The sequence below is a fragment of the Silene latifolia genome, chromosome 10 (assembly GCF_048544455.1).
Source record: "Silene latifolia isolate original U9 population chromosome 10, ASM4854445v1, whole genome shotgun sequence".
In the NCBI taxonomy this organism is placed as follows: Eukaryota; Viridiplantae; Streptophyta; class Magnoliopsida; order Caryophyllales; family Caryophyllaceae; genus Silene; species Silene latifolia.
The window spans coordinates 26680155-26695476 of NC_133535.1; the positions used below are offsets into that span (position 1 = coordinate 26680155).

General features: G+C 39.0%; 1 protein-coding gene across 3 annotated transcripts; it reads left to right on the top strand.

The window, feature by feature from the left end:
- Positions 1–1205: 1205 nt before the first annotated feature.
- LOC141605405 (putative transcription elongation factor SPT5 homolog 1) lies at positions 1206–14976 on the top strand. 3 transcript variants are annotated; one of them, XM_074424142.1, is made up of 22 exons: positions 1206–1882; positions 4925–5160; positions 5271–5417; positions 5514–5672; positions 5767–5850; positions 6005–6075; positions 6177–6531; positions 6623–6778; positions 6910–7007; positions 8324–8372; positions 8446–8598; positions 8787–8930; positions 10521–10605; positions 10699–10857; positions 10987–11035; positions 11116–11210; positions 11304–11382; positions 12961–13015; positions 13097–13190; positions 13261–13401; positions 13862–13962; positions 14595–14976. In XM_074424142.1, the coding sequence occupies exons 1-22, from the start codon at positions 1519–1521 to the stop codon at positions 14832–14834; spliced, it is 3114 nt and encodes a 1037-aa protein (XP_074280243.1). In that variant the 5' UTR covers positions 1206–1518; the 3' UTR covers positions 14835–14976. The 3 variants fall into 3 exon arrangements, with proteins under 3 accessions (XP_074280243.1, XP_074280244.1, XP_074280242.1); XM_074424143.1 differs by having other exon boundaries at positions 1358–1882; positions 13097–13178; XM_074424141.1 differs by having other exon boundaries at positions 1362–1882; positions 10699–10904; positions 10941–11035.
- The last annotated feature ends 346 nt before the right edge of the window (positions 14977–15322 follow it).

Here is a 15322-nt window from a genome sequence, read left to right on the forward strand (position 1 = left end):
TAGGTTCGCCTACTCAGTACTGTTGATTGTTTAGAGAGTCTGTTGATGTTGTTTGGTTGGTTTAGGGTCATTGTTGTTGATTGGTTGTGGTAGTTGATTATCGTTGTGTTGGAATAGTAGTTGGTGATTGTTGTTTGTACAACTGGTTGTGATTGTTGTCTATGATTCGTGAGGTGTGTCCTCGGCTGAGTGGGGTCACTTGCGGGAGTGGCTTCACGCCCTTGATTCGCTTTCTGTGGAACCCGTCACATAAGGGATGTGCACATTAAGGAACATGAGTTTATCGCTCGGACAGATGAGCGGGGCTTAGGTGGGAACGACTGCGGTCCCCCACTGGCAGGACTGGACCTTCGTGCAGTCAGAGATGTGTGGTTGGTTGGAGGAGGTGTGGTGTGTGTATTGTTGTACTTGTGTTGTGTTTGCTTTTGTATACCTGTTATCTCAGTCACTGACCTTGTGTGGTTTTTGTTGTGTTGTCTTTTTGTGTTGTGTTTGCCGTGATCCACTATGGTGAGCAGTCAGTCTTAGCAGGTCGATCACGAGTCATGGCAGATATAGTTTCACATAGTTGATAGTAGTCTTGAGTTGTATCTTTTATATCGTTTGGTGGTTGTAATTCATTTGTAATATAATATAAACGTTCTTTTATCGACATTTGATTATTACTATGCTCGGGCTACCGAGATGGTAACGCCCTTATCTGTTAGGGAAAGTCTTGTTAAGGCTCCTTGACAGATGGGAGTGTTACACCCAGGTTCAAGCCTCCCAAGAGCAAAATCTTTGGAGCATTCTTGGCTTGAGTTCATGCCTAATAGACTTCGAGCCTGTCACCCTCAGATGACTTATGGTATACGTGGTTTGCAGGCTATCACGTACACCCGAGGGTTTACCCAATGCGCATCGAAGGTAGCGGCTGTGGGTTCCTTCGTCACCAAAAAAAGGATGTTCCTATAACAATGAAAAAGTTAACCACATACTACAAGTATATTTTGATGTTATACTACTGAAGGACAACTTTTTTAAACTAAAAGCACAAACAAACTTTATTATAAAACTCATATACTACACGTCTACACTTCCGGTCGTTGTATTATAAGTGATTGTATAATGCAAATTTTTATTTTAGACGGTCAATTCTGGCTAAAACAAATAAGACGAAATTTTGTCACTATCTAATGATCAAATAGACGGTTCGCAAAGATGAGGTAAAAGTTAGTACGATGGTGCGGCTGTGCGGATAGCCGGATACTAATGGGCATGAACTAGTGAGAACTTATGCAAGGGAACGAGTGATGTAACCCAACCAAATCCGTCACCATCCCATACCCATTAACCGACCCGAACCTACACTCGCCAAACCTACCGCCCGAAAGCCCAGATTTATACCCTCTCCTTTCTCTCTCCTCAATTTTCCCCTTTCTCTCTCTACACTGATAATATCATCTCCCTAAAAACCCTAGAAATCTCGATACATCCAATCTCCCATTTCCCCCAATCAATTCCTCGATAAAATCAACCATGGCGAGGCAGCGTGACGAGTACGAGGAAGACGATGATATCGTAGACGAAGAAGAGGAGGGCGAGTACGCTGAAGATCTATACGAAGATGCCGAAGATGAAGACGACGACGACGACGACTACGGCGGTCGTGGTCGCGGCGGAGGAGGCGGAGGCGGTGGTGGTGGACGCGGAGCGAATAAGCGGCGGAGGTCGGAATTTATTGATGACGTCGCGGAGGAGGATGATGAAGAGGATGAAGATGATTACGACGCTTATGCCGGTAGTGCCAGACGACATAAGAAGAATCGAGGTGTTTCGTTTATTGATGATATTGCTCAGGAAGCTGACGATGATGATGAAGATGAAGATGAAGGCGAAGATGGTATGTTTACCTAATTTTGTTCAATTTAATTGATTTTGCTTTCTTTTTGTTTTTTTCCATGAATGATTGAATGAAATTTAGGTTCTATTATGGAGATTTGGAGTTAGTTGAGTGTACTTTTTTTTTTCAACATTTTTAAGTTTAATTGAAGTTAATTAGGTTAATTTTCATAAATTATCACTTCTTAGATTTAGGAATTAGCAATTTGTACTTTGTAAACGTTGTTTTAGGATTTAGCATTTTTCGGCGACGATTGAATGAACTTTTTTAGGCTCTATTATCATGATTTTGGAATTAGTTGCTTGTAATTTTTGAGACTATGTGAGTTGAATTGAAGTTGATTAGGTTAGTTTTCGTAAATTACGGCTTCTTAGATTTAGTTAGCAATTTTCATTTTTAGTGTGGAAATATATGTTTACTTTTTGAGTTATTCATGTCTATTTTGCCGTTTCGGTCAAGAGTTTTGTGATTTATGGAACATTATGTGAAGAGGCTAATTTAGAATGTAGATTTACCCTAGCTCGGAGAAACATTTTCTGCTTCATATTAAATTGAGGATGCAACTGATCCTAGGCGTTCAACTAAACTATTTATGAAAAGTAGAGTATACTATTTGGGTGGTTATAAAGTATAATACACATTTTGTAAGGCTTTCTATTTAAGCCGTCTCTTCTCTCTCTGTTCAAAATGAACCGTGATTCACATTCTGAATTCAGTTAGTTGGAGGTATATGATATTCTGTGTCGTGAGCAACCTATCGTTGAAGTTGCTGGTTAATTTATGGTCTTTGCCACTCTGAATTCGATTAATAGAGTTTCAGATATTCTGTTTCTTCAGCTATCTATTGTAACCCTTGTCGGTTACATTATGTCCCTTGCCATTAAAAAAACATATAAAACTGTGATATCCTAGGCGGTGGTGGCGACTGAGCATTTGAGGGGCGTTCTGAAAGTGATGGGGGTGTTATATTTAAAGTTCACCATCATTTGTAGGATTTTGTAACCTTTGATTTCTAGAAGCAATTTTGCCTTAATACATAAATTTACACCACAAATTATCATTTGTGACAGCACGGACACTTTTGTCACAAATGAAGACGGGGCCAAATGTTGCCATTTTAACGACTAATGAGACGGGTCACATTTGTCGTTAAAATGGCAACATAGTAAATGTAACCCATCTAGGACAAAAAGTAACCACACCCATTTTCTATGCTATAACACCTATGGTCACATTTGTCGTTAAACTGGCAGCATTTGGCCCGCCTACATTTGTGTCGAAAAGTGACCCGTCACAAGGGAGACTTATTGAATTTACACGTCCTTTTCCTCAATTCTTTCCATATTTTAGTTTAATGGAAGTCATACAACCTAAGCATGTGTCTCGGATTTGGAATATGAGTGGTTTTTCAAAGAAATTCAATTCTTAAGTAATCTGATCGACCATTATGATGATTACATTTTCATCGTACTCTCCCTCCTACAGGTTTTTTAGGTGAGGTAAGGGCTTGATCTTATGCTAGTTGTTGATTCGTTTGGCTCGATTTTCATGCATTTTGTGATTTATAATGACAAACAAACTTAGAAATTTTGCTAAATACCTGTATATATGGTTTTATAATGCTAGTACTTACCAAATATTTTCTCAATGTTATTCTTGCATAATCAGTGCTAGTTGCTGGCTCATGGCCTGTTAAGATTTCTTTGTCAATCTTAATAATTGGTAGTAGCCTGGTCCAAAGGAACAACCGTCATCTTTGCTGTCGTTGTGTACCAGGGCTGGTGCACTAAAACTCGTATCCTGCAAAAATCCTGTTGCTTTAATTGTCCTTGCCCCTAATGTGGGTCTTGACTTCTTGGATGGACTGTTTAGCTTGTAGAAGTCACTCTGGGTGATCTAATTTATGAATATAGACATAAACTGAAGTAGTTTGTCAAATTTAGGCATGGTATTAAATCTAGGTGGTTGTACCTCATCACGACAGCGTTACAAATAGTTTTGAAGGTTACTAGGATCAATTTTGAGGCTCGAGCGGCCACATTATCTCACAACGACTTAGATTAAGTCCCATGCAACTGATATCGAGACTAAATTGAGTTTATATGCTATGCAGTTAAGTATTATTGCGTACTGTTTCTTCCTCTTCCCCGTCCCTCGATAAACATCCACTGGCACAAAATAGTAATGCTATTGTAGTAATGCTGTCGTGGTGGGTAGTAAAAGGTTGAATTGGTGGCAAGGGTGCAATTAGCTAGCAAAGTCTTGGGAGTGTTATGTGATGAAAGCCGAAAACAGACAGTTTTAGGTGGTGAGGGTGGCAGCAGTGGGTGTTGAGTGCCAGTCGGGTGTTGGTGCAGAGATGAAAGCTGTGGCTGATTGGTGGTGCTGGCAAGTGGCAAGGATGCGATAGTGCGGTGTGTTGCTTTGAAAACTCGATAATGGTATCTTGGTGGGGGTGCAGTTCTGGAAGACTGGAAGTGAGAAAGAGTGTCTTTGGCTCCAAAAAAAGAAAAAAAAGAAAAAGAGGGTTGTCGGTATTCGTTAAGGTTTTGGGTAAGGGAATGACTAAACTGCACTAGTGTACCCTAAGACGGTTGTGGGGCTCTCTTGTTCCCTTTCTCTTTCTCGAATTTCCTAAACCATTCCCCTCCCTTTTCAGTTTATTAGTTTTCAATTTTTTTTTGTTGAGTGTCATTTCGAGTCTTCTTGTTTGGAGGGCAATCTATTTGGCGTGTTCAAAATTGGAACAGTGGTTCAAATTGTTCAGTTTTATATCACCAAAGATATTAGTTACCTTATTTCTTAATGTTTGATGCAAGACTTTTCTTATTGTTCTACTTTTCACTTGACTTATTGTCCATCCTGGCATTAACTCACAGTTGTGTCATGTGTGCCATTCAAATAAAGGTGGACAACAATATGGGACAGTCATGTTATATCATGGAAAATAGCTCTGCAAGCTCCAGAATAATAAATCTTGTTACTCTGATATATTATCATTTCTATGAATTAGAGCTGATACAAAAGAATTTCGATGTGCAGATTTCATAGTAGACCCTTCAGCAGACGTTCCTGAGGATGATGATAGAAGGATGCATCGACGGCCCTTATTGCCAAGGGAGGATCAGGATGAAGATGTTGAAGACCTTGAGAGGAGAATCCAAGAAAGATATGCTAGGTCAAGTCAGGCAGAGTATGATGAAGAGACTACGGATGTGGAGCAACAAGCTCTTTTGCCGTCTGTTAGGGATCCCAAGTTGTGGATGGTTAAATGTGCGGTAGGTTTTCATATTTTTTAATTAGCTTGACTTTTAAACAATGCTGTGGCTCAACAAGGATCCCTTCTTCTGTTAGATGAGTTAACCATTATGTTTCATTTATATTTCAGATTGGCAGAGAAAAGGAAGTCGCTGTTTGCCTCATGCAAAAGTGTATTGATAGAGGATCTGAATTGCAAATTCGATCTGCTGTAGCCCTTGATCATCTGAAGAATTATATATATATTGAGGCTGACAAAGAAGCCCATGTTAGAGAGGCATGTAAAAGTGATTCATTATTGTCTTGGTAACCTTTTTTTTTTTTTTTTTTTGTCATACTACCTTATCTAACCTTGAGGCCTTTTCGATTTCAGGCTGTCAAGGGCATGCGCAATATTTACGCACAAAAAATAACACTTGTTCCTATAAAAGAGATGACTGACGTTCTTTCCGTTGAAAGTAAAGTGATTGACCTATCTAGGGACTCATGGGTTCGATTGAAGACTGGGATCTATAAAGGAGATCTTGCAAAGGTATATTAGTATATGGTTTATTGGTTTATCGTTTATGTTTAAGTTTAGCAACCTTTCTGCTTCCATATCTTATCGTGATCCTAATTTGCTGTAGGTGTTGGATGTTGACAATGTGCGGCAAAGAGTTACTGTAAAATTGATTCCAAGAATAGATTTACAAGCGGTGGCAAATAGGCAGGTACTAGTTACTGTTGGGTTATCATTTGTTTGAGCATTTCTTAATGTTGGAGCAAATAGTATGGTTTCATGAATCTGGTTGACTTTACACCTACAGATTCTTTATTTGTTTCCAAATTCTGTACGTTAACTGGTTACGCTTGTTTTACTTGTAGGAGGGTAGGGATTTTGTGAAGAAGAAAGGATTCGTTCCTCCTCCTCGATTTATGAACATAGAAGAGGCTAGGTAAATAGTAGGACCTTTTCCTCCAAGTCACTTGTTGTAATAGGTATATCTACTTTTATAGTTGCTAAGTTGCTGTTTGTTTTTCTCTTGGCTGTTTTTAGGGACCTTCACATTCGTGTTGAGCGTAGACGCGATCCTATGACAGGGGATTACCATGAAACAATCAATGGAATGATGTTCAAGGATGGGTTTCTTATTAAAAATGTGTCTATGAAGTCTCTCAGCACTCAGAATATTCAGCCTACATTAGATGAGCTGGAGAAATTCCGGCAGCCTGGCGAGGGTGATGGTGATATTGGCAGCTTCTCATCATTATTTGCAAGTAGAAAAAAAGGACATTTCATGAAGGGTGATGCTGTTATAATTGTCAAAGGAGATCTTAAGAATTTGAAGGGATGGGTTGAGAAGGTTGAGGATGGAAATGTCCACATAAGACCAAATGAGAAGGGCCTTCCGGTAAAGTGAATATCTTTGGCCACCCCTGATGTTCAAGAGTTATCATGTATTCTGCAATTCTTATAGTTCTTCCCTCTTTGTTTATTCTCAGAAAACACTTGCTATTAATGAAAAAGATCTTTGCAAATACTTTGAACCTGGGAATCATGTGAAGGTTGTTTCTGGCTCCCACGAAGGTGCAACTGGCATGGTTGTGAAGGTTGAGGGTCATGTGCTGATACTGTTGTCTGATACAACTAAAGAACATGTATGGATCTTTTCCTTTTTGCTCTTTGCATAGTTTTGTGTGGTCTGCAGGTGATCATACTTGATTACATACCCCGTTGTTTTTTTTTTTCTTAAAAAAATTGATTGTTATTTTTTTGGTTCTGTGTGCAGCTGCGAGTGTTCGCTGATCATGTTGTCGAAAGCTCAGAAGTGACAACAGGAGTCACTAAAATTGGTGACTATGAACTGCATGATCTTGTACTTTTAGAGTAAGTTCTCTGTGATTTTATGTATTTTCTGCTCTATGTAGCCACCTTTTGGGCCATTTGGGTCTGTGTAAAATGGGAGTTATGGAAGTATAGTGTCAAGTAGGAAGGAAAGCTGGTGAGTGATTAACAAGTTAAAGATCTGAGAATAAGAGCTGTACTGCAAAATTTTGCTGAAGTGGTTAGGGTAGAAAAATAATGCTTCACTAATTTTTGCCTCTTATCTTTTCCGTAAATGGAATAATAGTAACATCCACTATGGTGGGACTGGGGCTCTGGGGTCCTCTTATTTCCATCCTTCCTCTTCTATTTTGCGAAAACATGGGGCATAATATAATATCGGGGAAGTGGCAAATAACCCCCATACGTTTAGTCTTATGTACAAATCACCCCCACGACTTTCATTATGTGCATATTAGCCCCGCAAGTTTACACTATGGTGCAAATACCTCCATCTTTTGTTTTTTGAATAACATTCCAATAAATAATAATATATCATAAAAATAAGTTAATATTTTAATTTATTTATAAATATAAAAAAATATGCAGTTCATTGATTAATGACTGTAATACCTATAATACCCTAATATGTCTACTGGCCAACAGCCTTTCACCCCTCTTTCTTCTCCAATTAATCGCTCAACCCTTGTTTTCTTGCCACAAATTAGTCATCTACCCCACAAAATGATTCATCTACCTTATGATTACAGATTTAGTGCCACCATCATGGCATCAATTTAAAAAAGAAGTGACATAAGAACTTATTGGAAACTAGAAAACTATCGCAATACGATCAAAGTCGGCCCATGAGCAATACTAGTAGTAAACGAATCATGTGGGTTGAAATCGAGGTGGTTAGTGATGACGATTTGGCGACGATGTCATGGCGGCAACGATATCCATGGCGGTAGCGATGTTCTATGGTTAAGGATTAGAGAGACTGAGATTGGTAGAGATTTAAAAAGGGTAAAAGTGTAAACTGTGAGTTTGTCAAATTGGCTAGTAATAATATATGGAAGTATAATTTTTGTTTAAATGTTATAATTCAATTTACATATAAAATTAATAACAAAATTAGGGGTAAGACTCAATTGCACCAATAATGAAAGGGGTGGGGTTAATTTGCTCCTGTGAAAACTTGTGGGGGTTATTTGCACATAGTGTCAAACCTATGGGGCTTATTTGCCACTTCCCCGATAATATAATTGAGGAACTTCATTATCTATCATCTATCTCTCTTTGCACAAATAAGCCCCCAGTTTCTTGTTTAAACTTGTGTTATAGCGATATTTACATGTTGTACCGTGTAATTTGTGCAGCAATATGAGTTTCGGTGTAATTATACGGGTAGAAAGTGAAGCCTTCCAGGTTAGTTTTTGTGACATTCAAAATTTCAAATTATCGTGAACTTTCCATTTTGAATTATTTACTCGTCTTACAGGTGCTTAAAGGGGTACCAGACCGTCCAGAGGTGGTGCTCGTGAGGTTGAGGGAGATCAAATCTAAAATTGATAAGAGGTTGGTTGCCCAAGATCGGTCTAAGAATGCGGTAGCTGTTAAAGATGTTGTGAGGGTTCTTGATGGCCCATGCAAGGTGCGGGTTATAGAATTTTCTGTTGTAAACAAATTTCGCTGATCCTTAGTTTTCAAGGTTGTTTAACTTAAAAAAGCTTTATTGAACATTTAGCTTTATGTTCGTTCTAGCTTTGTAATAATGCAATTGTTTCCTACCAGCTTATACAGGGCTAATAATCCACACTATTTCATTACTGTATTTTTCAGGGAAAGCAAGGCCCTGTTGAGCACATATTTAGGGGAGTGCTGTTCATATTTGATCGCCATCATCTTGAACATGCTGGATTTATCTGTGCCAAGTCTCAGTCCTGTTTGGTAATTGGTGGCTCAAGAGGGAACAGGGAGAAAATTGTAAGGACTGTTGCCTTTATGTTATTTGTACACGGTTCTCTCTGATGTTAATTTGGGAAGCATGGTTTTTTTTCATTATACTGTGTGAACTTGGTATATAAAGAATGCTTGATGGGTATTTTATTTGATTGTCTAATTTACTTTCTAAATGACTGAATCTAGCTCAACTAGCTAGGCCAACAATCTACTCTGAATAGTCTAATATACTTTTGGTGGCCTTTTGGTTGGTGAGTTAAAAGATAGGTTAGAAAACAACATACTTAAACTCCCTTTGTTAGTGATTTTAAAAATCCCTTTTCCTGATTACTCTTGCTCATTACTGAAAAGACTATCTCCCCTTGTTCTCAAATCCCAAAGTTTGAGGTTTGACCCTTCTTTGGGTTTGAAGACATTATTATCTCACCACATTTGCTCTCCTGACAACCAGTATCCTACAGAGAATTGCTTTTGTTCCATTTAACGTAGTATGCCTGTTATGAAAACCACAACGTTCTATAAATGGCAAAAGAGGCTTATATAGCTGTTACTTTTTACTAACTTTGATACATCGACCTTGTATTCATCAGTTTTCAGTGAGCACAATTTTTTTTTTTTTTTTAATTGTGCGTCGATCTTGGTTAATATTTTTGGCAGGCATATGAGCATGATGTTCTTGTTTATGTCAAGTAGAGCTTTTGTAGTTTTTGTTTATCTTATTTGGGGCAAGGGAATGGGACACATTCACATGGGTGTGGTTGGGTGTGCTATTTGCAAGCTGAATGCTTGAAAAAGGTAATTACCGTGAATTTGAATGAAGAGGGAGTATATTACTCCTCCCATTTTTCTATTTTCTTCCCATCTGCTTTTTCATAGTCTCCAAGATGGAACTTTGACCGTATTTTCCGACATGTAACTGTTATCTTTTTTTTTTTTCGAAAATAATATTTTGTGAAAGATGGTTTGATACTTTGATAGTCAATGCCTGGGCGAGGTAGCTTCACTTGCTTGCTCTATTCCCTAAAGTCAAGGAGCAAATTTTGTTATTGTCATTGATCTAATCTCGTATTTTATTCAAGTAAGCGCCCTCAGCGTTTGGGCGAACCTACTTTGCTTTGGTAGTCCTTGGTGCGTTTGTAGCTTCTTCTAAGTGGAAAGGGGTAAAAGAGAACTTCTATGTACTCTAATAATTTCTATTCTCCAATATATTTACGGTCAAAGTTTGGTAGCTTTGACCTCCAAAAAGCAAATAGGAAGAAATAGGAAAATGGAGGGAGTACTTTTTACTACCTGTCCTATGTAGGATGAGCCTTAATTTCTTCAATCAACATATTTCTTTCAGTGTTTGGCCTTGTGGGGGGATGGTGTGGTTTGTCATTGACTATGTTTATACTTTAAGCTGGTTGAGTTTCTGTTAAGTGTATAATAGCCTATTGATGTAATTGCTGAATTTTTTCCACTGTGTTCCGGAGCTCGGGAATTTCAGTTGCTCTCGTTTGTCACAGACTCTTAGTCATTTTGCACAAATTTGAATTTTTGAGTTCCTCATCTGCTTCCCACATGCACTTCTGTTATGCATATCCATTAAATAGTTTCTGATTGTTGTCTCGTCAGAGTGATCCACTGTCATCTTTGAGAACTCCGCAACGAGTTCCACATTCTCCTGGAAGATTGCCTCCTAGAGGTCCGCATTCAGATTGTGAGTTCTACTTCACATGATTTGCTTGTGATATGAATACTATATACTTAAATGAGAAGTAAGCAAAGCTGATGACTGATTGTTCTTTTATAGTTGGAGGAAGACATAGAGGTGGCAGAGGACATGATTCTCTTATAGGGACTACGATAAAAATACGTCTTGGACCATACAAGGGTTACCGAGGACGCGTCAAGGATATTAAGGGTACAACAGTGCGAGTTGAGTTGGAGTCTCAAATGAAGGAGGTCACAGGCAAGTATTTTGGGCATGATGATCTAAGCTTCAGATCTATTTTTTTAGTACGTCAGACGTTAGCTTCAGATCTATTTTTTTAGTACTTAAGACGCCAACCTAAATGGTGCTTTTTTCCCCATCTCCCAGTCGACAGAAGTCATATATCCGACAATGTGACAGTGACAACTCCTTACAGGTAATTGCTTACCCTGTGATAATTTGATTCTAAATTTGTATTCTTGTCGACCTTTGAATCTTATATCTTTTCTCTATAAGGGATACGTCGCGGTATGGTATGGGAAGTGAGACTCCAATGCATCCTTCACGAACTCCCATGCATCCTTCACGAACTCCGATGCGAGAATCTGCAGGTTTATTTGTTTGCCTTCTACTTTCTTAAATTACCAATTCGTTCCTGACTGAAGTTTCCATACCATTTAACATTGTTACCTCATTTTCTATAGCCACACCAATCCATGATGGCATGAGAACACCCATGCGAGACAGGGCATGGAATCCTTATGCACCAATGAGTCCAGCAAGGTAAGACCAATTCCTTATTCTGTCCTTTGCACGTTTAACTTCTGGTTAAAGCCTTCAAAGTCCAGAGTACGTGTTAATAAGTTCTATTGAGTTGTGTTGTTGCTCTTTCATTGTTAAAGTGCTATTTGACATTAACTCACTTGGAGGCTGTGCGAGCAGGAGTCAATTGTTCTCTGGTTGGTTGTATCCATCATTTAGTTATCTGTGTTACTCCGACTCATCTGAAATTGTCGCACGTAGGTGTTTCGTGGAGTTTCAAGCTCATCTATTCATCTATTGTGTGTTTTTATATTTTGATCTTAAAAGTGTCCAAGTGTTGTGTTGACATACAACAGCACAACGAAGTGACAGAGGTTATTGCCTAGTATGCATTGAGTATTTCCATTGGCAATGGGGCCAAAAACTCACTACTTCTTTGCTTGGAATATGGAGTAAAGCAAATGGTTAGCTAAAAGGTTTGTGCTTCTTATATTGTGAAGTAGCAGGAGGTGAATGCAACTCTCAAACCTTGACGTAATTTAATAACACAATCTCTTGTACGAGATCGTCTCATTTTGAGAGAAAAGTCCTAGCTGCTCATGAATTAGTACAGAAGGTTATATATTAATGAGAATTTGGGCTAGTCTCATAAGAGACATAATCTTGTAAAAGACATGCATTTTATCATGGCTCATCTAGAAACCCCTCATTGTTGAGACAATAGAGCCTTTGAGGCACGGGGCAACGTTATTATTGTATAGGGCCTATTGGCATTTGGTGGCTTCCTTGTGATTAATGAATGTACACGTCTTCATACTAGCCCTTTGGCCTTTGGTGTTGTAGTTTACTGTAGCAGAACCAATTGTCACAATTCTCCCTTTTCCCCTCCCCTGGGGTATCTATTTTTATCCCTAAAAATACATGGGTTGTTACGAGTAAGAATATTATATTGGTGGTGCTGTACATGGTTTGGACGAAAAACTACTCTTGCTGCTGTGTCACAGCGCACAAGCTTTTCCATGGTGGTCACATTTCTGGCCTTAGTATTTGTTACATTGCTCTTTCCTCTTATTGATGTCTAAGTCGCATCGTCACTTCCGTCAACTACAATATTAGTTACACAACACTGCTCTGTCTGTTTACATTTGTCGGGTTTGGCTATTCGTTGAATTTGTTTCATGTTTTTGGTTCAGAACCTGTCCTTGAAAGTGGCACAGGTTCTTGAGAGCGAGAAAAGAATGAGGATTGGTCACATGTTCGTTGATGTTTCTTGAGTAATAGTCACTCCCTTCAAATCCAATCTCCCCATGGCCACAGTTTTTCTGTTAGGGGTTTCGAATTTATGGAGACTTGGAGAGATTGGATTTGGTTTGAATTTGTGGTAGGGATTTTTGGAAAAAATTGTGTTCTTTTTATCTCTGAATTCCATTACGAGTGTACAACTACTATTCTTACTTCTGCATTTGCTGATTGGGTAAGCTAATGTTTAGCTCTACATCTTAGATGTGTGCTTTCAAGCTTCATATTCGTCTTTCAGTTAGTGACATCATTGTTTCCAATCAAAGAAACTGATTTAATCTAGATTCGCCGACATACCAGGGATAATTGGGATGATGCCAATCCTGCTTCTTGGGGAACTAGCCCACAGTATCGGGTAAATATTCTCGCTGACAATGCATTCGAAGTTAAAACAGCTGTTGTTCAATTTGGTTGACATCTTTTAACTTCTCTCCAGCCTGGAAGTCCTCCCTCGAGGACATATGATGCACCAACTCCTGGTGGCAATTACGTTGATGCTGGGACACCTAGAGATAGTGGTTCGGCTTATCGTATGTCGTCTACCTTGCGTTTATGCTTTTTGATGTCCTGTCACAAGTCTGATGATCTTTTTTATTTCAGCCAATGCTCCAAGCCCTTATCTGCCATCAACTCCTGGACAGCCAACGACGCCCAGCTCTGCAGCATATTTGCCTGGCACTCCTGGTGGACAACCGATGACTCCTGGAGGTGTTGGCCTAGATATGATGTCTCCCATGATAGGTCTGACTTCTTTTAACTTGCCACTTGTCCCCCCACCCCATCTTCATTGCACAATAGAATATGGGGTGGACATTGATCATGACTTAGATTGACTGGCTTTTTCCAACAGTTCTCGATATAGTTCATGGTGATTGGCGACTCGCTATTTTATTCAAAATTTCACACCGGTGGGAAGTTAGGAAGTAGAAGTTTTTCAACAAGTGTTCTATAATTGCTGCATATCAATATTTCGTCATTTATAGAATTTTCAATTTTTACTAAGCTTGGCTAGGTGAGGCCGTAGGCAAAATTGCTTGCCACACCTTTTAGATATGGTACAGCTAGCACGGCACACCAGTGTGCAGGCGCCATTTTTTCTTTCGTCTTTTACTCCTCTCTTTGTATATATTTACATTTTTTTTATTACAGCCCCACTACTCTTAATTCCTACCAATGCCTTTATTATGATGAAATTTTGCAGGTGGAGAGAATGAAGGACTCTGGCTTTTGCCCGACATACTGGTGAATGTGCACAAGTCAGGCGACGATTCCATGGTCGGAGTTGTTCAAGAAGTGCTACCGGTATGTTCTCAGTGGTACATTTGATACTTTTCATGCTTGCATGGGATTTAGAGTGCCCATAGGAAAATTGTTTGTGGTTGCGTAGATTTTATAACAAATCTTGCACTTTCAAGTTTCCATAATCTGAAAGAAGACTAACCTTTCGTGGAGTGGAAAAATTTGGAGAGAAGAGAGGGTGGACGGAAAGGGTGGGTTACAATTTTACTAGTTTAGCTAGCAAATTGGAGTGGAGGATACGAAGAAACCCATTTTTCCTTGTGCAAATCAAATTAGAAAGATTCAGAAGGGAAATGCCATTGTCAGTTTCCCCCTACTGACCGTGCCGTTCCCTTCCCTTCCCTTCTCCTCTTCTACATTCCCTTCTCTATCTCTCCCCTTCCATATTGGCATTTTACACATGATTTTCCCAAAAAAAAAAGGAAATAGATTCAGAAGGCAAAAAGGAAAATGGGCGATTCCTGAGAATAAGAGGGGGTGTATATGACACTTGATTTTTCTTGTGAATCCAAATGCCACAAATTTGTCCAAACAGGATGTTCAAGTGATCTTGCATTCATTTGTCTTTTAGTCGGTTCTATCTAAAGCTACACACATATGCTCTCTTACATCAATTTAATTATGTTGGCCTCCAGGACGGTTCTTGCCGAGTTGCTCTCGGGAAGAATGGTGATGAAGAAATAATCACTGCCCTGCCGAATGAAATTGAAGTGATTCCTCCTCGGAAAGGAGACAAAATAAAGATCATGGGAGGTGCACAACGCGGGGCTACCGGAAAGTTGATTGGTATAGACAGTAGTGATGGAATTGTCAAAGTAGATGAATCGTTGGATGTCAAGATTTTGGACATGGGTATTTTAGCAAGGGTACCGTAATCCCGACTTGTATCGTGATGCGTGTAGCATCCGCTGCTTAGTAGACATCATGTAAAGTTTTGTTCTATAGAACACTTGTTCATTTAGTGACAATTCTTTTCTTGTACCCTAATCTGTCTTTAGGTAAAGCTATTTGTTAGCAGTTTGTGGGTTGTATTGCAGATTTTTGTGGGTTTGCAATATGCATCCCAAGGCTTATAGTGTTTATATGCACCCAAATTTCATTAAAAAATTATGTACTTCGATTACCTCAAGTTACAAAATTTTCAGTTCAGACGTTTTAACAAGATGTTCCAAGGCATTTTGCCGCTCAAATTGCGAGTTACAAACATTCAGACTAGATGGTTATTTATGTGAGACTCTTTAAGCTTCCCTCAGATTTTTTTTATCATTTTAGTAAGCTAGGGCTCAGTTCAATGTAGTTAAATTTGATTTGGTAAATGGCCATTTTGATTTTCTACATGGATATGTACGCTAATAATCAGTGA